At 38.1% G+C, this 24,008-nt stretch overlaps 1 protein-coding gene across 1 annotated transcript in view; it reads right to left on the bottom strand.

Annotated features, from left to right (window-relative positions):
* LOC150083188 (winged helix repair factor 1-like) overlaps positions 1-24,008 on the bottom strand; it is a 141,401-nt gene that overhangs the window by 54,870 nt on the left and 62,523 nt on the right. Inside the window, exon 5 of the mRNA XM_090377092.1 lies at positions 14,729-14,825. Within this exon, the coding sequence (XP_090233218.1) occupies positions 14,729-14,825 (97 nt within the window). The remainder of the gene's footprint in view (positions 1-14,728; positions 14,826-24,008) is intronic.

Here is a 24,008-nt window from a genome sequence, read left to right as displayed (position 1 = left end):
GCAGTCACAAAGGAACTGGATCCAGGGAATAACTTTGATATTATATACAGTCGGTCCTCGTATAACACGTGTTTGCATTACACGAATTCGATCATACACGATTTATAAATAGGGGAACATTATCTTATATAACACGAACCGATTTCGCTTATACACGATTCGCCTTTGTGTTTACAAGAAATGGCAGTCGAATGCGGAATCACCCCCAACTGAACGCAACACGATAGGAACGAAGAAGATTCTGAAAATGTATTTATGTGTTTTATATCAGTGAAGGGGAAACACATTTCACCATAATAACGTAAAAACCAACACAATTCCAGCTATCGATATAATCGCAAATGCAATTAGATGGAGTTTACTACCAGTTTATAACAGATTCCACTAGCAGAAACGCAACTGGAAATTATTTTTATTGTTTTATGGTAGTAACCCCCAGAAATGTGCTTTAGTAAAATGTGAGGTGTTAATAGTGTATCTCGGCCTTCACGGTGTTGTTTATTCAGTTGCTACACGCGCGCAGCTTTGTTTCTGTGTATCAAGCGTGCCACCTCGTTTGTAATTGTGCTTTATTCCCTAAAAATTAGTAAAATACTTAAAAGGTGTGAAAAGGAAGCGTCCTGGCTAAGACACTGCAGATTCAGAGAGAAAAAAAAAGAAGCAATATCGATAAACAGAGGCGGACTGGGTCAAAAATTCTTACCTGGGAAAATCTGTAGTGGCCTCATACTACGGTTTATGGCCAAAATCACACCGGCCTCCGGCCCACCGCGGTTTCCCCCGTAAGGCTTATGAAAATATGAAATTGTGAAAAGCTTTGAGCGAAATGAAAGACCATGTGATATTGCATATTACAGACCTAAATGAGGCAATGCGGAGAATTACAAAGAATGCAGAGAAAATAAAAACAACTTTCATAGCGGGAACAACTCAAAGTGTAATTAAAATCCATTAGATTAAGACACAAAGAATTGGAAGAGATGGAACGGCTGTCATCTCTTTGGAAAAAAAATCAAACAAAAAGCAAGTTTGCTTACGATAGAAGCAAAAGCATTAGCAATATTTTATTACGACTTACGTATTATAATTTATACTTACGTATTATAAAATACGTAATAAAATAGTCGTAATAAAATACTTACGTATTATAAAATACGTAAGTATTTTATTACGACTATTTTATTTAATATAATAAATTTTTTACGAATAAAATACGTATTTTATCCGTAAAAAATACTTTTTTAGTATTAAAAAATACTAAAGATACTTTATTATAATATAATATTATTTTTATTACGTATTTTAATCGTTATAAAATACGTAAGTATTTTATAACGATTAAAATTACCCGATTATTTTGTGTTTGGTAATGTTTTGGTTCCAAATGTGTGTTCAATCTTGGGTGGTCGGCACCTAACCCTACTTTTCGCATAGGGCCTGTTGTTTATATTGCACGATTTTGCATTGCACGAGGGTTTCTAGGAACGCAACTATCGTGCTATACGAGGACAGACTGTACTTGGATCTTAGAAAGGCTTTTGATACTGTTGCACATGGAAGACTGCTGCACAAATTGGAGCAGTGTGACATTGGAGGCAAATTGCTGTTGTGGATAAAGGGGTGGCTGAGGGGGAGAAGACAGAGAGTGGTAATCAATGGACACTGCTTGTCGTGGACTAATGTTATTAATGGAGTCCCTCAGGGCTCAGTGTTGGGTCCATTATTGTTTTCTGTATTCATAAATGATATTGATGATGGTATATCAAGCTTAATGTCGAAGTTTGCAGACAATACAAAGGTAGGCAGGGTTGTCAAGGACACTACTGACACTATGCTGCTGCAAGAGGATCTGGAAAGGTTGAGCAGATGGGCTGAGAGGTGGCAAATGAAGTTTAACATTGACAAATGTAAAGTAGTACACATGGGAAACAGCAACCCCAGAGCAACATATCAACTCTGTGGTACTACACTGACAGTGGTAGAGAATGAAAGGGACCTGGGGGTGGTTGTGCAGGCAGATATGAAGTTCTCTGAGCAGTGCAGATGGGCTGCAAGAGTAGCTCATGGTGTATTGTCAATGATATATAGGAATTTTTCTAGCAGGGATAAGGAGGTGATTATTCCCTGTATAAGGCAATGGTCAGGCCACACCTAGAGTACTGTATACAGGTCTGGAGGCCTCATTTCAAGACGGATGTAGAGCTGCTGAAACGAGTACAGAGAAGGGCAACAAGATTAGTGAATGGAACAAAGGGGTGCTCTTACGAAGAAAAGCTTAAGTTTTGCAAATTACAGTGTCTGGAGACTAGGCACCAGCGAGGTGATCTGATAGAGGTGTATAAAGCATTGAATGGTTTGAGCATGCTCAATGCTGATGGGATTCTTCCTCTCGCTCAGAATAATCACCTGAGAGGGCATAAATTCAAATTGAGGAAAGACAGATGTAGGATAGACGTGCGGAAATTTGCCTTTAGCCAGCGAGTGGTTGGTTGGTGGAACAGACTTCCATCCCTTGTCGTGGAAGTTGATAGCCTAAATAAGTTTAAGGCTCAGCTGGACAGGTATTTTGAACGAACAGAGGGGTGAAGTGGAAGTGTTTATTTTTTTTTTTTTGGCTGATGTTGCATAAGCTTGCTTTCTTGCATCAAATGCCTCTACTAATGCTAATGCTAAAGAGAAACCACAGACCAATAAAAAACAAAATGCTAGGATAAGGAACCATCAGCCTGGGAAAGGAGCCTATAGCACAAGATAAAGGAGCTAAGAGTGAAGATAGGCCAACTGACCCAGTACCAAAAGGGTAACAGAAACATGAAGCTGATCAGAAAATTGAAGACCATCCTCAAGAAGGACAATATCAACAGCAAACACAAGACCTACAATCAGAGAATTGAAGAATATTGGGCAGTCCCAAGCAGAACCTCCTTGCACAGCAAGAGACTTTGCTGATATAGGGAAAGCACCCAGAGGAAATCAGATAACTGGATACTTGAAGAAAACCAGAGAGCCTTCTACAGGAACACTGGATAATGGAAATCCTGATCAGAATGCACCATAGAAATCAGATAACTGGATATTTGAAGAAAACCAGAGAGCCTTCTACAGGAACACTGGAAAATGGAAATCCTGATCAGAATGCACCATAGAAATCAGATAACTGGATACTTGAAGAAAACCAGAGAGCCTTCTACAGGAACACTAGAAAATGGAAATCCTGATCAGAATGCACCATAGAAATCAGATAACTGGATATTTGAAGAAAACCAGAGAGCCTTCTACAGGAACACTGGAAAATGGAAATCCTGATCAGAATGCACCATAGGAGTTCTGGATGAACTCCTATGGTGAACTCCTACCAGCTGAATGCAATCTGGGCAGCAATATTAGCTATAATAGGCATGCCCCCCAGATAGACCTAGAATGGAAGAAAACATTAGCATTAGTTGAGGCATGTGATGCAAAAAAGCAAGTTTATACAGCATCAGCCAAAAAAAAAAAAAAACCTTCCCATTTCACCCATCTGGTCACTCCAAATGTTTGTCTGGTTCAGCCTTAAATTTATTTAGGCTATCAACTTCCACAACAACAGATGGAAATCTGTTCTAGCAATCAACTACCCGCTCGCTGAAGGCAAACTTCCGCACATCTATTCTACAACTGTCTTTCCTCAATTTGAATCTATGCCCCCTGTGGTTCTTAATCTGAGCAAGCAGAAGTATTCCGTCAGCACTGAGTCTGCTCAAACCATTCAAGCCCTTATACACCTTGACCAGATCACCTCACAGGTGCCTAGTCTCCATTTGGGAGGAAGTAGTACAATGGTCGATCAGGAAGTCCCATAACTAGTAAAACCCAGGATCAGTTAACATCCATAACTACTGGTAAAAGAAGTACATGCACACACAAGCAAGCAGCAGAGCAGTTCATCCAAATGATAAGGCACCCTGACACAATCCAAGAGTCCTTGACTCAAGGAATCACCTACCTGACAACTAAGAGCAGACACCACAAACCCAGGGAATGCAGACCGATCATGTCACCCAACAACGTACAAGATCCTGACCAGCTGCATAACTAATTAGATATTAGATCACTAGCAGAGCCAGAACATCACAGCCAAGCAGCATAAGGGATGTAAACAAATGAGCAAAGGATGCAAAGAGCAACTGACCACTGATGTGGCAGTTACAAAGCAAAGCAAACCTTGAAGGATCACTACAACCTGCATATGACCTATATTGGCTACCACTAGGGCTTTGACACCATGCCCCATAGTTGGCTGACAGAGACACTGAAGATCTACAAAGTCAACCCAAGACTGACACACTTCCTAAAAGCAATCATGGCAAAATGGGTTGAGTGCCAGACAGATCCCCATCAGAAAAGGAATCTTTCAGAGAGAGATGCCCTGGGCCTACTGTCTGGCACTCAACCCACTGTCCACCATGCTCCATAATAGCAAGTATGGATATATCTTAAAAGAAGGGAGGAAGAAGCTGTACACCCTCTCTCACCTGATATACATGGATGCACAACCGTGAATCAATTCTAACAGCTACTCTGATAATCAAAGCATTCAGCACTGACATCAGGATGCATTTTGGCCCAGACAAATGCAAGACCAATGGATTACATCAAGGGCATCCAGTGGATCAAAACTACCAGCTGAAGATCGATGAAGAGATTGAAGCCATGACAGAGGAAGAGACATACAAATATCTGAGGATGATGCAGGCCCGCCCACCAGTTAGAACTTAAGGAGATCAAGGCACACCTGAGTGAGAAATAACATCAGAGAGGAGAAGCCTACTAAAATCAAAGCTTAATGGCAGGAACATGGTCACAAGTCATAAACACTTACATAGTCCGAGTACTAACATACTCCATCAGGATCATAGATTGGACCAACACCAAGATGAAGATGATTATGACATTAATCAAGATCCCAGAAAGAAGAGGAAAGGGATTAAGTGACCCTATTGAACAAGAGAAGAAAGCAATTAAGAACCTGCAGAAAAACACAGCACCAATCTGCCAAGCCATATAAAAGATAGATGAATGGAATATAACACTCAAACTTAACAAGGCAACTCCACTCACACAGACAGAAGAAACAAAGATAAAAAGCTGGGCAAAGAAGGCACTTCATGGCAGACACTGCATTGATTTCCATCAAGACAACATAGATAAAATGGCTTCCAATGCATGCATTATGAATGGAAGGCTCTTCCACAAGACCGAAGGATCTGTGCTCACCATACAAAACCAAGTAATCAACACCAGGAACTATGAGAAATACATCACCAAAGTGACAGATGACACATGTCAACAATGCTACCAAGCCCCAGAAATAATCTAGCACTGCACCATGGGATGCAGAGTGATCATCCAGATGGATGATCACAGACATGACCAGATCGCCAGGATAATACATCAGAAGCTAGTGCAAAAATATTAGCTGATCAAGGTGTACATATTTCAAGTACGAACCTTAGACCATACTAGAGACCCCTACTTATAAACTATACTGGGACCATACCATAATAACAGACAAGATGCACAACAGACCAGTCACAATACTCATCGACAAGAAGGAAATGGCTACCTACCTGACTGACAGAGCAGAGCCCAACAGCAGAAACCTCAAGAAAACATACAAGAAAAAAGATCAGCATGTACACAGACTTAAAACAGGAAGTCAAAGAAATGTGGTATATGGAAAAGTAATGACTATCCAGATCACCGTGTCAACCACCAGCACGGTGTCAAAGAGCCTTCCATGCAGCAATAAGCCTCCCAAAGAACACTTAGTGGAACCTCAGAAAGGCACGATCCTGAACACCAGTAGTATAGTAAGAGAGTTCCTTGACCAACAGAAATAACAATAATAATAATAGTAACCAGACTCAATCAACCAACCATCCCCATGCACTTGGTATCAGTACCTGTCATGGGCTGGGAAAAAATCCCAAAAAAGGAGAAAAACTTTTATAAAAATAAAAAAAGTCATGGGGGTAATTACACAGTCTGAATACGAAAATATCTGAGCACAATCTTAGCTGTCAGACATCAATACAGACAGGCTGTTAGAATAGCACATGATGCTTCTGAAATTTTGCTAATTCTTAAATACAGCATGCAGGTTGATAAACCTGAGAAACCCCTCTAGATCTGTTGGAAAGAATATGGGAAAGAAAAACTAGTCACCACAACATTAAGTCTTGAGAGCCTAACTGCAGGCACCTGTTTCCAGATTTTTGTTTGATTAATAGCAGCATCTGAAACCAGACACCTAGAGACCTAAATGAAGTGAGTAATCCCCAATAGTAGTGGTACCTCAATATTGAAAAGGGAAGGAAATCACAGTTTCCTGTTTATATTTGTGTTAATAACATCTTTAAATGCTAATCAAATCTAGGAGTAAGTAAAATATTTTCTGATTTTTCTGTTTTCACAAGTCAGTGTCCTTGAGGTTGTCACAGACATTCTCTCAGATATGCCAGACAAGCTGTACTTGCTACCTGGGAGTCTAAAACGCTGATGGAACAGATATTCGGGTGACACTCAAGTCGAGTGGACCAAATTCCGGCAAAGTCCGGATGGTCTGACAGCCAAATCCTCTCCTTGCACCTTCACGATGGTGGGACTGTTAGTAATCCTGGGTATAACACCCATACACAAGCACATTGTGAGCAATCACCCAGGTGTGAACCAATGTAAGCAGGAGTTGAGGTGTGGCACCCACACCACATGGAGGAATGCTGCCCCTCTGTGTTACCAGGCAATACCACCACTTTGCTGATTGGAGGCTTGAAGTGGTGGAATCCATGTTTAGTCTCCACAGCTAAGTTCCGGTCAACCCTTTCCCATCTCTTCCATCATGCAGTAAGACTGAGGTTATGATGGACATCATGACGAGATCCAATCTTCCTTACATTTCGAGGGTACAGCTCTAAAACGGTGTTCACAAGGCCGGCTGCTAGTTAGTACACCGGATCGAACCTATTGATAACTCTTTAGAGACTTCCGGATCAGCTAGTTTATAATCTTACTACCTCTACTCTGCCAGATAGTGACTGGAGGGAGTCCGAGTAGTGGGTATGCGGGGGGGAAGGGGAGATTGTTGAGGCCATGTTATGTCAAGGATCTGGGTATATTCTTACCATGTGTATGCCATATCCAAAAATTTCATTACTTCATTTAGCACTTTTTCTTACTATTGAACACACACCATGAATTGTCAAACTAATACAGTAAGTTTATCTGCGAAAAGATCTAAACCTCCTAAACACTTCCTAGTTCATTTCACAAATATACATGGTCTCAATTCTAATCTCAACAATGTCCATTTCCACTTGCAGTCTGCCAAACCCCATGTACTTTTTCTGACAAAATCTCAGTTATCGGTTGATTCAACTACTGCTCATCTCAGTTGCCCAAATTATTTGCTGTATGATTCCCTCTTTCTCAAAGGTGGTACTTGGACTTATGTCTGTTCTGATATTCCCTGTGACAGACCTGGTAATTTAGAATCTCCTCTTTTCGATCTTCTCTGGCTTCAAATCTGTCCACCTCATTCTGTGAAATTCATTTGTTGTCTCTATTGTTCTCAAAACTCCAATAACCACTTGGAGTTTTTAAACCTCTCTTTGCAATTTTACTTTCTCCAGTCCAACTTTCCTAACAGCGAGGTAATTTTCCTTGGTGATTTTAATGTTCACAACCCCAGCTAGATTCCGTTTTCTAGTCACACCGACCCAGCTGGTCGAGATGAGGATTTTGCAATTACTAATGACCTTGCACAGATTGTTCATTTACATACAAGAATACCGGACAATCCTAACCATACAGCCAACATGCTTGACCTTTTTCTCACAAACAACCCTTCTAAGTACACGGGGCGCCTCAGTAGCCAGGTGGGCAGGAGAAGCACTGCGTAGCACATGCTTCTTGATTAGACTGGAGTTCGAGCTCGTGAGCCACCAAATACGGAGGATGCGGAAAGGTCAGGGAATGACCACCGCATATCCCCGGAGCAATATGACCTTAGTTGCTAATGTTCCTAAAAAAAAAAAAAAAACAAAATAACAAATAAGTACACGGTTGAAGTAAATGGTCCTTTAGGCACCTCATATAACAACTTGGTGATTGTCTCTTCTCCAATGAGCCTTTATCTCATGGCTATTCCCAACCTCTCGTTGTTTGGCATTACAAGGATGCAAAATGGGATGACCTGCAAGATTTATTTTCTTCTTTCCCTTGGTCAGATTACTGTTTCAAAACTTCTGATGTCAATGTTTGCTCAGATTGTGTCAGTATTATTCTTGTAGAAATGGAATCCTTTATCCCACACTCCACTTAAAAATCTCTTCCTTTATCTAAACCTTGGTTTTCCAATAAATGTGCCAAGGTTGTTCAAGAGAAGAATGTTGCATATTATAATTGGCTTGTTTCCAATTCTTCAGTTTCATTTTCTGCCTACACCAAAGTTCGCAACAATTGTAAAGCAGTTATTAATCAGTCCAAACTAGATTTTTAACAGGCTAAGAGTAGAAAACTTGCTTCTTGCCATAATGGTAGCTTAGCATTCTGGTATCTTGCCAAAGTTGGCCGCAACCTTTGCCCATCTCTGTTCCCATCTACGTCAAAACCAGATGGTTCTGTTGTCACTTCAGCCAAGGATAAAGCTGACCTGCTAGCATCCCATTTTTCTTCCCACTCATGTATTAATGATATTGGTAAAACACCTCCCACCATTCCCAACATGCTCCATTGAATACCTCCTGTGGTCTTCCATCAAAAGGATGTCAGACGGATTTTGACCAATCTTGATGCTATGAAAGCTCCAGGTCCTGATGGTATTTCTCCACTTGTTCTCAAAACCTGCGCTCCTGAACTTACTCCTGTTCTTTGCCGGATTTTTTGGCTTTCTTATTCCAAGGGTGTTTTTCCTTCTGCTTGGAAATTTGCTCATATCCAGCCAGTTCCTAAAAAGGGTGACAAATCCCTCCCATCCAATTATCGTTCCATTGCAATTACTTCTACTCTTTTTAAAGTAATGGAGGAATCAATTAACAGCCAACTGCCAACTCTTAAACTACCTAGAACCCTTCCATCTGATCAATGATTGCCAGTATGGATTCCGTCAGTGTCGATCCACTGGTGATATTCTGGCTTATGTTACCCATTTATGGACTAATTCAATGGAAAAGTAAGGTGAAACACAAGCAGTTGCTCTTGACATCTCAAATGCTTTCGATTGTGTTTGGCATAAAGGTCTCCTAAACAAGCTTCCATCTTATGGCTTGCCAACTGTTTTTTATAATTGGTTATCCAGTTTTCTCTCTGATTGCTCACTGAGGGTGATTGTAGATGGCCCTCTGTCTTCTAACTTCTCCACTAATGCTAGTGTCCCTCAAGGTTCAGTTATTTCCCCCACGCTTTTCCTCTTGTACATTAATGACCTTCTTCCATTGGCTGGAAATCCTATCCATAGTTTTGCCAATGATAACACATTGCATTCCACTTTCCATTTTGAGAAACCTTGTCCTGCTCAATGAGCTACAACTTCTCAAATATCCGCTACCAATTCCTTAAATGCCGATATCCAGGTAATTCTCCAGTGGGGCAAAGACAACTTAATTGATTTCAATCATTCTAAAACTCAGTCTTGTCTTATATCTCGCAAAAAGGAATCTTCTGCTCCTATGCTTACCTTTGGTGACACTCTGATTTCTAGGCAAGTTGATATATCTCTTTTGGGGGATTATCCTGACCTCTAATCTCTCTTGGCACAAGCACATTACAAATATTGCTTCCTCTGCATCTAAAAAACTTGGTTTTCTCTTTCATTCTTGGTGTTACAAACTGTTACTTCCAAACAGCTGTTCACTCTGTACACATCAAAAATCCCCCCACCATGGAATACTGTTCCCACATCTGGGGCAGTGCCCCTCTCTCTAGTTTCTAGGTTCCATTTAGAAGAGGGCAGTTAGGTTAATTAATCTCATCTCTAACCAAGTCTCTCCACTCGCTGTCTCATATACATACTGTTTCTGCTGCATGCCTTTTCTACAGATGCCTCCATGGGCACTGTTCTTCTGAATTGGCTTCTATAATTCCCACTCTCTCTCTTTCTTTCAAAACAGTCCAAACATGTGCTGCCACCAGCCAACATCCATTTACTGTCCAACTTCAAACTCACAGAACCAACTTTTCATCTTCCTCGTTTATTCATTCAACTGCCGTTTTCTGGAACAACCTTCCTTCATATGCATTTCCTGAAAATTACAGTCTACAGTAGTTCAAATCTAATGTCAACAAATATCTTCTTTCGTCTTCTCAACCTCCAACCCAAGCATGGTACTAAGTACTAAAGGTTCTAATACCCTCTCGTATTTGGGATTTTCATTTAAAAAAAAAAAAAAAACTACATAGTGAAATTTAATTTTAAACAAAGAAAAATGTAAGGGTCAGCACAATATATTTGTTTTTTTGTAAAGGGGAAGAAGCAGTATAGCAGATTTAATAAGATATTTCACGGGCTCTGTTAAATGGAGAGAGAAAGTTACATTGTGTGGCATGAATTGTGGGAACTGTTAATGGGATTTATCCTGGGGTCCCCTCCATGACAATTTAGTGGTTTTTCCACTTATCACTCTTTGGATATGGATGCAAATCCAGCTGATGACTAAAGGAATTTGTAGGTCTCTTCAATCAGAGTTTTATTTACCCGACCTCAGGTGGTGGGAGTATGGCTCCCTACAAGTGTTTTTTTTTTTTGTTTGTGTTTTTTGCCTCACCACACAACATTCAGATTGGCCTGTGAATGCGCCCGCACATGCACACACAAAGATATAACACATAATGGAACACAATCTAAATTGCTGGTGCTCCTGTAACAAATAACAACATTAACAATGGCTGCAGGCAGAGGTGAAAGTGATTCTTGCACTGCTTCTATTGAAATGAGCAGCAGCCTGGGAAGCAAGGTGTTGAGGATTTCTAGAACTGCTGACAGTCATCATGGATCAAGTAAATACATGGGCTGTGTTCGGGTGACTAAGAGTAAGAACAGGTGCATGTATACTTGCAGGTACACCACTGCTAGGAGCATAGTAAATAAATTTGATGAATTTGAAGTGCTAATCAAGACATCGAAGGCAGATATTGTTGGGATATCAGAGATGTGGCACCACACAAATACGAGAAATGCAGAATTTGAATTTGTGGAGTACAATGTGTACAGAAAGGACAGACAGGATAGGATGGGGGAAGGGGCTTTGCTGTTAGTCATGAAACACAAAATCTAAGGCAGTGCATCCATATGACAAGGGTGGCCAGTGCAATGTTGAGTCAGATTGGTGTGACATAAGCACTGTGAAAGCAAAAATGAGAGTAGGAGTGTGTTATAGGCCTAATGACACTGATAAATAAGATGAACAACAGAGAAATTGAGTGGGCCAGTAAATCAGAATGTCATATAATGGGGGATTTTAACTTTCCAGATATTGACCGGAACTTGTAGATTGGCCACTCGCATACTAGCAAGACTTTTGTGGATTTATTGGATGACCTACAGCAGCATGCGCGAGAAGCAAACAGAGGGAGTAATACTCTTGATCTAATTATCAGCAGTGATTATTCATGCATTAAGAATCTGCAGATAAAAGAACCACTAGGTGGCAGTGATCACAGTGTACTGATTTCTGTACCATCAAGAGTAATGGGAAGGGTTTTTCTTTTGTATAGGTGACTACAGTAGTCTTGGACAGTTTTTAAATTCTATACTGTGACTTAAATGGAGGGGGAAAACATAGGTCATGCAACCTACATAAAGAAAGAATTGCAAACTACCTACCTGGAAAAAATGCAGAAGGAAATTTGGCTGCCGAAGCTTCATCTCTTCAGGAAAAGCTACAAGGCAGTCTGGCAAGTGAAGAAAGAATGTAGTGTTTTGATAGCCCTCAACACAGAAACATCTGAGGCAGGTAACTGTAGCCCCCACACTATGAAAACTCATAAGCATACACCCTTCTAAGTGGCAAAGCTGTAAAAATGGAATAAAAATGTGTGATTATGATATAAATACAAATAATAATTTTGTTTCAAACCATGAATACGAAAGACTGTCTAGATAACTAAAATATAAATTAATTGAATAACATAATTTGAAAGAAGGAACCAACTGAGAATTTTGAATATGATAAAAATAACTGATAAAAAGTAAGGGAAACAGCTAAGTTTGAAAGACAAAGCTATCAGAAAAACAAAAAGTTTTTCTGATAGCTTTGACTTCTTTGCTTTGTTAGCGCTAGCTCTCACTTGATCTCATTGAAGCCATTTAAAAAACAGGGAGAAGGAAACTGAAACTAAATGGTAAGCAAAAATCTGTTATTCAGACACAAAGTGTGCATAAACAATATGGAAACCAGAACTAAACTGAAAAAAGCACTGCTGAGTGGTGCTACCAACTATTGTGCAACTAAAATCAACTCTGTCAGGATACAAAAGTTCCTAAAGAGAAGTTTTATAAATAACACTTCAATAAACTTCAACTAATTAAAACCATTTAGCAGTAACTCCCTTTTCAAATACACTGCTGGGCCTCTCTAACTTCTCCTAGGGCATTTTGAGTGAAAAGAACTATTTTGGGGAAAGAGTTTATTTTTTGATACTCTGGAGAAGAGTATTAAAAAAAATAATAATAAATACTGAGTGCTACAGCAAACAAGCATAAATGATAATTGTTTGATAAAACACTCTAAAAAGAATTGAACATAACAAAAGACCACCAGAAGTACAAAGAATACTGGAAGAAAACTTAGAAGTGAAAAACTCAAAGATGCTGGCGGGATAAGGTGTATACTTTGTTGGCAGAAGTTAATACAACTGAGATGTAAATTTCGATATATACAAGGATAAACTTAAGAGAAAGGTACTGAAAAAGTGTTAAAATCCAAGTGAAATATGGAAAGAATAATATAGACTTTGTTAAAGACATTAAATACAAAGGAGGATGAAGTCAAATTTACAAATTAATTTTAATTTAAAAGAGGAAATGTTGCCAACACAAAGGAGCTTGACATCTAAATTTAAGCAAACTGTCAGCCTCAACTACCTGTGAAGATAATCTGTTCCAGCAATCAACAATTTGATGACTAAAAGAAAACTTCCTAGAGTCTAGTCTAAACCACTACCCTGTAATTTGAATTTGTGGCCCCAGTTATGGAATTTTTTTTGAGTGAAAATCTGCATTCATTCATTTTACAAACTCTTCTCAGAGGCTTATAAATCTCAATCAAGTCACCTCTGAAGTGCATGGCTGCCAAGCTCTGCAGCCCACGTAATCGCCACAAAATCTAAATTTGTCCAATAAAATTTTTTTCCTAATTGTTGGACTGACTCCCCACTCCAATTACGTGTTTTTTTTTGTTTTTTTTGTGTGTTTATGACATAATAGTTTATATCAAGCTGAAAACCTACCCACTTAATGTACTACACTTGCTTTTTTTTTTTGGCACCTTCAACCTTTTTTTGCTCAAAAATAATGAAAAATTTAAAAAAGTTTTATTAAATGAAACTAAACATATCTTGGATATTGCCATCATAAATACAGTATTAACATGATAATAATAATAAATTTCATCATAACAAATTCAAACAACTGAATTTTAAAAAAAGCTGAGGAGAGCATCTGAATGCAACAATGAATAGCTAGATGCTGAGTGTAAAGAGTGACCTATCTACCTTAAACAGTTTTCAAGTTAATATGAAATAAATGTCACCTGTTCTGGGAATACTTCTATGAAGTGAATAAAACCTGCATGATTAATAATTCCTAGAATTCAGTCTGTATCATCTGTTTCCACAAGCTAAAAATCAAGAACTTGGGTTATAATCGAGGTTTGTTCCTTCTTGGTAACTTAAAAAAGAGAACAGAAGTAGAAAAGTGTTTAAATAGAAGCACAACAGCTATTAAAAAATGCATGATACTTCATGGGATCGACCATGGGACTGTAATAAAAAAAAACACTAATGGCAGGATAATGCCATAAGCAGGAGTGTAATGAGAGTTAACTGTATATTCTTTGGAAGAAATGAGAATAAAGCCATTTTGAAATAGAGGAGCTTGATTGTTCTCCATTATTTTAATTTTTTTTTATTAAAAAAATTTAATAAAAAGTCAGTTGTGATGAAAAGGGTTATTCAAGAGACCATATTAGGAGTGCTATAAGCCATTAAAAAAATTCATGGTACTTCACAAGATTGACCATGGGACCAGAAGGAAAAAAAATGCATTAAAAGCAGGATAATGCTATGTCATGAGAGTTTACTGTATATTCTTTTGAAGAAATGAGAATAAAGAAATTTGAAATAGAGACGAGACTGTTTGTTCTCTATTATTTTCATATTATTTTAATTTTTTTAGAAATTAGCTGTGAATGCATGCATGGTGACATGCATTCACACCTAAAGTTGACATGATGAACACATGAATTTTAGTATTCCTCCATTATAATTATTAATTTTTTTTTATCTGCGTCATTTTTACAGCAAATATTCCTTGAATATTAACACAATGATGCAGATAAAAAAAAATTAATAATTATAATGGAGGAATACTAAAATTCATGTGTTCATCATGTCAACTTTAGCTGTGAATGCATGTCACCATGCATGCTTGACAGTTAAAGATAATTATAATATATTTAATCACACTTCCTACCTGATGTCATCTTCTTTCAGGAGAAATTGTTTTATCAGTGTCTCTTTGCTGTAGCTAACGTCAGGACAGTTTGACACAATTTCTAATAAAAACTTTTCTGAATATGCAAAAAAATATATTTTAAGAATATTAAAAAAATTACGACTGTCATTTTATATTTTTAAAAATGGTTTAATATAACATAATTTCCATATTTAGTGCTTAAAAATGCAATTTTTAAGCACTAAATTTTTTTAATCATTTCCCTTTACCAATTTTTATCATATTATCATTTTTAAAAGGTATATTCAGACATTTTCCCATTTGAGAGTAATATTACATTTCACAGATTTTGATATTTTTGTGGATTGTTGCCAATTTCAAATGGAAGTTTAAAACCTACTGCATGAAGGTTTTGGTACCACTGAGTAAAACTGTTGCTCTAAACAAATTTTAATTTTGAAAACCAGTAGTGGTTATTTTAAAGTGGCATAATTTCAACAGAGAAAAGTAGGCAATGACTATTGCCATCACTGTTCCTATTCATTAATGTCCAACTCAAACTTGTAAACTTTAATGAAATTCAGACAGAACAATTCTTAAACATTTTTTGCAACCTGAAGACAGTGTGGCGTAATATGTTGTACTGTGGTGCATAAGGCATTGTTTTAAATAATTTACCTTATAAAGAAATATATGGTGATTACTTTAAAAATTATAGTGGTAAAACACATATTAGGCAGCATATGAATTAATGTTAATTTAATGAATTGGCTACTGATGCCCAAATTTCTGTACCACAGACCAGAAAGCAAATGAATATATTTCCTTGTGACTGTCTGGTCTTGCACACATGTAGCTGCTTCATCATTCAGAGCATTGCTTCAATGTGATGATGGAACCCAAGTTTGCTATCAAAGATTATTCCAAGTCCATATGCATATAAACTTTGGGAATTTGTTTTTCTTGGATGATTTGATCAATTTGTGATGTGTCTGCTTCAAGGAAAAGATAATCGGAGTTGATTTGTCTTGGTTCATCTTAAGGCAAAACTGGCCTAAATTTTCAGAAAAAAGTGGTTCAGGATGTCAGTGAGATAAGCAGCAATAGCTTACTTACAATCAGTAGGTTTTATCTAGAATAGTGGTTCCCATTTGGTGGTTTGTGACCCCCCCCCCAGAGGTTTGCTATGATAATCAGTTTGCACTACAAATTCCATGTGTCACCTGCAATTTTTTATAAAAACATTTTTTATTAAAAAAATTAGTTGAAAATGTATACTCTGCATGAATCCAGATGGTCAATTTAGTCAGTGTTATTAAAGACAATAACATAATGCTTGTTGATGATGAATTCTGAATATAAAAATTTATGTAAATTTAGAAATAGATGGCACCGTGTGCAAAAACACTACTTACATAACCAGGCAAAATTTTATAATGCGTATTTTATTGATGTGTTTTCCCCATTTTTTTCAAATGATGAATACCAATAGTAAAATGTTTAGTAAGAAATCAGATGTAAGTCAGTGAGCTCAGTGAAATATAAAATAAATAAATATACATAGTTTTTATAGAAGTAAATTTTATATAATATATTTTTAAATTATAATAGCATAATGGATTGTTGATTGAGGACTGCACACAGGCAAAAACAATGTTGAAAAACATGTTCATGAGAAGCAACAAAAAATTCCCAAATTCAACACAAGATGACCAAGACAAACTAAATGAATATTTTGCATCGACATTCACACATGAGGAGTTATTCAGCGAGGGGAAATGCCAGAGGTGTATTCAACTCTGGCAGTAAGCTAGATAATCTTGTAATAACTGAGAGTAAAGTGGAGGAGAAATTGTTGAAGATAAACACAAGAAAGGCACCTGCAGTGGATGGGATCTATCCAGTTATATTAAAGGAGGCAGCAAAGGAAGTAATCAAAATCTTAGCCATAATTATGAGAGCTTCCTTGGACTCAGGGGAGGTACCCATAGACTGGAGTTGTGCAAATGTGACCCCAATTCACAAAGGAGGATCAAAGGCTGACAAAAGTAATTATTGGTGTGGCGTTTAACTTCTGTTCCAGGAAAATTAATGGAGGCACTGCAGGATCATCTAGACAAGACTTCAGTTATAGCTCGGACACAGCAAGGTTTTGTTAAGGGAAAGTCTTGCCTGACCAATTTGATTGGATACTATGATGCAGTCATAAAAGAATTGGATGCAGGGAATAACTTTGATATTATATACTTGGATCTTAGAAAGGCTTTTGATACTGTTGCACATGGAAGACTGCTGCACAAATTGGAGCAGTGTGGCACTGTTGGCAAATTGCTGTTATGGATAAAGGGGTGGTTGAGGGGGGGAGAAAGAGTGGTAATCAATGGACACTGCTCATCATGGACTAATGTTATTAGTGGAGTCCCTCAGGGTTCAGTGTTGGGTCCATTATTGTTTTCAGTATTTATAAATAATATTGATGATGGTATATCAAGCTTAATGTCCAAGTTTGCAGACGATACAAAGGTTGGCAGGATTGTTAAGGACACTACTGATGCTTTGCTGCTGCAACAGGATCTGGAAAGGTTGAGCAGATGGGCTGAGAGGTGGCAAATGAAGTTTAACATTGAAAAATGTAAAGTACTACATATGGGAAACAGCAACCGCAGAGTAACATATCAACTCTGTGGTACTACACTGACAGTGGTAGAGAATGAAAAGGACCTGAGGGTAATTGTGCAGGCAGATATGAAGTTCTCTGAGCAGTGCAGACGGGCTGCAAGAGTAGCTCATGGTGTCTTGTCAATGATATACAGGAATTTTTCTAGCAGGGATAAGGAGGTGATTATTCCCTTGTATAAGGCAATGGTCAGCCACACCTTGAGTACTGTATACAGGTCTGGAGGCCTCATTTCAAGAAGGATGTAGAGCTGCTGGAACAAGTACAGAGAAGGGCAACAAGATTAGTGAATGGAACAAAGGGTTGCTTTTACGAAGAAAAGCTTAAGTTTTGCAAATTACAGTGTCTGGAGACTAGGCACCGGCGAAGTGATCTGATAGAGGTGTATAAAGGGTTGAATAGTTTGAGCATGCTCAATGCTGATGGGATTCTTCCTCTTGCTCAGAATAATCACCTGAGAGGGCATAAATTCAAATTGAGGAAAGACAGATGTGCAGAAATTTGCCTTTAGCCAGCGGGTAGTTGGTTGGTGGAACAGACTTCCATCCTTTGTTGTGGAAGTTGATAGCCTAAATAAATTTAAGGCTCGGCTGGACAGGTATTTCAAAAGAACGGAGGGGTGAAGAGGAAGTTTTTTTTTTTTTTTACCCTGATGCTGCATAAGCTTGCTTTCTTGCATCATATGCCTCTACTAATGCTAAAGCTAAATTAGTAAAATGCATTCGACTGATCAAAATTCTAAAACAGTACATAAAAAAGTTCAAGATATCGGTATAAAGATGAACATTAAAAAGTGAAATATAATGAAGATTATATTAAATTTGTTTTTTTTTCATTTCTTGGAGATGATTAGTATCCATGCCCACAATGAGTCATTTGTGGAGAAGTGCTCGTAAATAGCAGCTGAAAACCTTCATTTTTGTCTCAACACTTACAATTAAAATATGAAAACTATGTTGATAAGCCTATTGATTTTTTAAATGGAAATTGCAAGAATTAAAAACACAAAATTGATTCATATATTTCTCTCAATAATTAAGAAAGCAAAAATGTGATTGAGAGAAATATATGAATCAATGTTGTGTATTTTTAATTCTTGCAATTTCCATTTAAAAAAATCAATAGACTTATCAACATAGCTTTCGAATAAATTCAATTCTTTTTCAAAGGCTAAAAAGCTCATACTATTGCACAAGAATTGATTTTTACATGTGCAAAAGCAATTGCCAAGTGTATATCTGGAGACCATTCAGCTAAGAAGTTGGAGGCACCAATCAACCACCCGCCTTTAGCCAGCGGGTGGTTGATGAAACAAACTTCCATCTTTCATTGTAGAAGCTGATAGCTTAAATAGATTCAAGGTAGAACTTGACAAACATTTGGAGTGAGTGGATGGGTGAAATAAGGGTTTTTTTTTTTTTTTTGTTGGCTGATGCTATATAAGCTTGCTTTCTTGCATCATGTGCTTTTGCTAATGCTAATAACACTACACTGGTACTACACTGACAGTGGTAGAGAATGAAAGGGACTTGGGGGTGATTGTGCAAGCAGATATGAAGTTCTCTGAGCAGTGCAGACGGGCTGCAAGGGTAGCTCATGGTGTATTGTCAATGATATATAGGAATTTTTCTAGCAGGGATAAGGAGGTGATTATTCCCTTGTATAAGGCAATGGTCAGGCCACACCTAGAGTACTGTATACAGGCCTGGAGGCCTCATTTCCAGAAGGATGTAGAGCTGCTGGAACGAGTACAGAGAAGGGCAACAAAATTAGTGAATGGAACAAAGGGGTGCTCTTACGAAGAAAGGCTTAAGTTTTGCAAATTACAGTGTCTGGAGACTAGGCACCAGTGAGGTGATCTGATAGAGGTGTATAAAGCCTTGAATGGTTTTAGCATGCTCAATGCTGATGGGATTCTTCCTCTTGCTCAGAATAACCACCTGAGAGGGCATAAGAGCATTGATTACTACTCTGTCTTCTCCCCCTCAACCACCCATTTATCGATAGCAACAATTTGCCTCCAATGTCACATTGCTCCAATTTGTGCAGCAGTCTTCCGTGTGCAACAGTATCAAAAGCCTTTCTAAGATCCAAGTATATAATATCAAAGTTATTCCCTGCATCCAGTTCATTTGTGACTGCATCATAGTATCCAATCAAATTGGTCAGGCAAGGCTTCCCCTTGACAAAACCATGCTATGTCCATGCTATAACTGAAGTCTTGTCTAGATGATCCTGCAGTGTTTCCATTAATTTTCCTGGATCAGAAGTTAAACTCACAGGTCTATAATTACTTGTGTCAGCCTTTGATCCTCCTTTGTGAATTGAGGTCACATTTGCACATCTCCAGTCAGCGGGGTACCTCCCCTGAGTCCAAGGAAGCTCTCATAATTATGGCCAAGGGTTTGCTTACTTCCTTTGCTGCCTCCTTTAATATAACTGGATGGATCTCATCCACCCCAGGTGCCTTTCTTTTGTTTATCTTCAACAATTTCTCCTCCACTTTACTCTCAATTATTACAAGATTCTCTAGCTTATTGCCAGACCTGAATATACCTCTGGCATTCCCCTCGCTGAATAACTCCTCATGTGCAAATGTCGATGCAAAATATTCATTTAGTTTGTTAGCTACCTGAGCAGGTTCATCAACAGTTGATCCATCGATATCAAGTGGACCAATCTGATTCATCCCCTTTCCATCTAGAATTTACATAAGTAAAGAACTCTTTGCTGTTTTTCTTTGCATCCCTTGCCAAAGATTTCTTGTAATCTGCCTTCGCCTGCCTAACCTCCCTTGTAACTTGGTTACAGATCAACTTGTATCTATCATAGGCTTCTGTGTCATGTGTTAATTTGTATGTATCCCATGCAATTTTTCTTCTCTGCCATATGTCTCATTAGTTCATCTGACATCCATTTAGGCCTACACCTTGAACAATATTTCTTAGTTGGTATATAAAGTCCAGTAGCTTCCAAGATAAGTTCTTTGAATGCTCCCATTTTGAATTTGCTGTTGGTAACATCATTAGCTCGTCCCACTGTATAGAATTTAAATACTATCTCAGACCATCGTAGTCACCTTTACGAAAGCAATAACCCTTCCCTTTACCCCTAATGGTAGTTACCTCTTTGAGTAAATCCCACTTCAGCACACTGTGATCACTGCCACGTAGTGGCTCCTTAATCTGCAGATTCTTAATGCATGAAGAATCACTACTGATAATCAAATCAAGAGTATTACTCCCTCTAGTTGCCTCTTGAACATGCTGATGTAGAAAACAATCATCCAATAAATCCACAAAAGCCTTGCTAGTGTGTGAGTGACCAGCCCACAAATTCCGGTCAATATCTGGGAAATTAAAATCCCCCATTATAAGACTCTCTGATTTACTGGACCACTCTATTTCCCTGTACAGTTTCTTATTATACTCATCAGAGTCATTAGGCCTATAGCACACTCCTACTCTCAATTTTGATCTCCCAATGCTTATGTCACACCAAATTGACTTGACACTGCACTGTCCAGCGATGTCAATTGGCTTCACTTCCTTGGATTTTATGTGTTTCTTAACTAATAGCATAACCCCTCCTCCCTTCCTATCCTGTCTATCCTTTCTGTAGATGTTGTACTCCCCAAATTCCAGTTCTGCATTCCTTATATCTGTGTGACACCAAGTCTCTGATATCCCAACATTATCCGCCTTTGATGTTTTGAGCATTACCTCAAATTCATCAAATTTATTTACCAAACTCCTAGCATTGTTGTACACGCAAGTATACATGCACCTGTTTCTATTCTTAGCTACCCTAACACAACCCATGTGTTTACTTGTACTGCAATGACTCCCAGCAGTCTCTGAAATATCCTGCACCTTGTTTTTCAGGCTTCTGCTCATTCCAATAGAAGCAGTGCAAGAATCACTTTCACCTCTGCCAGTGGCTACTGTTAATCTATTAACTGTTGTGTTAATCTATTAAATACTGTTAATCAAATATCAATCATCTAGTCAATTTTAAAAAATTTGTTCCTTATAATGTTCCCTTCCACTTGCTCCAATCAGTTTGCCCCAAACTGACTGGACCCATAAGCACATGAAATAGTCTATTCCATCTGCATATAGAGGCTCTTATCATATTCTTCACCATCTTCTGGTCTCTACATTAATCCATCTCACATTATAGCTTTGCACACAAGCTCACATCACACTTATGAATCTAGGAATGCTTTTGTGCTTGGGCTGCTTTTGATAAGAATTATAATATCACTAGCCCTTCTATCTTTCCTACCGCTCCTAAATACATAATACACATCATAGCAAAACCCATCGTTCCCTATTTCTGCCTGATACCACATTTCCATTAGCCCTAGTACATCAGTGTTAGTTGTCCTAACACTGGGAGTTCCATTTCAGTCATTTTATTGATGACACTCCTGAGATACTGGGGACACAACTGAGACCTAGTGTTCTTGTATATCTTACTATCCTAACACATCCCTGGTGATTTCTCATTCATTTAAATCACACTACTATTCTTAAGACATCATACCAATACTGACTGTTCTAGTAACAAAGAACTCTTGAGATGTGTGCAAGTGTTACTTGACCCATATTATCGGATAAACGTGTATCTATTTAACCCCTATATTATCCCTAATGAGAAGTTTCCCTGAACTCTAAAGGCATACTCAAATAATAATAATGGATCTCCTCTACCTACAATCAAGTCATTTTCTTAATCTGTAAATCACTTTTTCTGTAAATCAGTATTAAATATATACTGCTTTCTTGAAGCCATAAAATGATAACAATTTAAGGTCCTTTTAAATTATTTATAACACTTCACTCACTCTTTAGCATTAGTAGAGGCATATGATGCAAGAAAGCAAGCTTATACAGCATCAGCCAAAAAAAGAAAAAAAAAAGAAAAAAAAAAAAAAGACCCTTCCCATTTCACTGATCCATTCATTCCAAATGTTTGTCTAGTTCTGCTTGAATTTCTTTAAGCTATCAAGAGACACTTAGCTTTTAAGAGACAATTAGCTAAATGACTGGTGGTTGTGTTGAGTATGAGCAAAAGGTGCCCATGCCAAAAAAATTTGTTGTTGAGGTTTATATACCTTCTCTTCAAATTATTCATTGTAAAACTGCAATTTGCTGTATACCACATATGGGCAACCCCCGGCCTGCGGGCCGTATCCGGCTCTCTACTTCTTTTGATCTAGCCCTAATCTATTTCAGCGAAGTTTGTCTGATTCATGGTGGGAGAAAACATGGTGTGTTCTACTAACTCACATTAAGCTGACATCATATGACTTGCGCAAAACACATCATGTTTTCTCCCACCAAGGTCTCTTTCTCACTTTGACTAGCAGCACGCCGACCGGGCTAGCCGGGTGAGTAAAGTGCCTGCCTAGCAACCCAAAGGTCGCAGGTTCGAGTCCTGCCTCGGACTTGGATCAAAGTACTGCAAAAACCTTGGGAGGTGCATTATGGCCACAGAAGCCAATGCGCCAACAACTACCAAAAAAAAAAAAAAACTAGTGGCATGTGTGAAAGTGTAACAACATGTCAGTTCGGTGCCTGCATTGATGTGTTCTGTTCAATGCCTGCGGTGTAGAAGACAGTTTGTTTGACATTTCTGAATATTGCTTATAAATTTGGGACAATGTCTTTTCTTTTTTTTGACAAGTTATGTCAAAAAAAAAAGAAAAGTAGATGCAGAGAATCATCAATTTCAAGACAACTGGATGGAGGATTATTATTTTATTCTGCATAAAGGATTTCCTATATGTTTGCTGTGCAAGGAATCCATATCTGTCAAAAAAAAAATGCAACTTGAAGAGACACTTTACTTCGAGACATGCGGATCACAAAAAAATTGATAGACAACTACGAAAAGATGAAATACAGAAGTTGAAGATGAACCTGGATACCCAGCAGCAAATGTTCAACAAGCAAAGAACGCAGCACCACAGCATTGTCAAAGTCAGCTTTGTGGTAAAATAAAAAATTGCTAAGCATTCTAAATCATTTGGTGAAGGAGAATTTATCAAAGAATGTCTGCTGGATATTGCAAGTATAATATGTCCTGAAAAGAAAAAAGACTTCGGGAATATTCATTTGTTGAGACGTACTTTTGTCTGACGGATAGAAATTATGGCCGATGATATCAAAAAAAGTTTAAAAGAGAAGATTGCTAGATTGAAAGCATTTTCAATTGCTTTGGATGACAGCACCGATGCCTCCGATACAGCACAACTAGCAATATTTCTTCGAGGAGTTGATGCGGATTTCAACATCACAGAAGAATTATTGGCGCTTCGGCCGTTAAAAGGAACAACTACCGGTGAAGATATATTTGAAACAGTCAACACAGTCTTCGAGAGATTTGGGCTTAAATGGAATTCACTATCTGGCATATGCACTGATGGAGCCCCTGCAATGGTTGGTGCACAGAAGGGATTTATTGGAATAGTTCATGAAAGAGCAATAGAACTACAGATCCATCAGGAAAATTTAACAAATTTTCACTGCATTATCCACCAACAAAATCTGTGTGCAAAATCGATTAAATTCACAAATGTTATGGAAGTTGTAGTAACCAGTATTAACTTTATTA

The sequence above is a fragment of the Mastigoproctus giganteus genome, chromosome 7 (genome assembly GCF_048544385.1).
Source record: "Mastigoproctus giganteus isolate SK-2022 chromosome 7, ASM4854438v1, whole genome shotgun sequence".
Taxonomy (NCBI): Eukaryota; Metazoa; Arthropoda; class Arachnida; order Uropygi; family Thelyphonidae; genus Mastigoproctus; species Mastigoproctus giganteus.
Note: the sequence above shows the minus strand (reverse complement) of the source record. Positions and strands in the feature narration are given on the sequence as shown.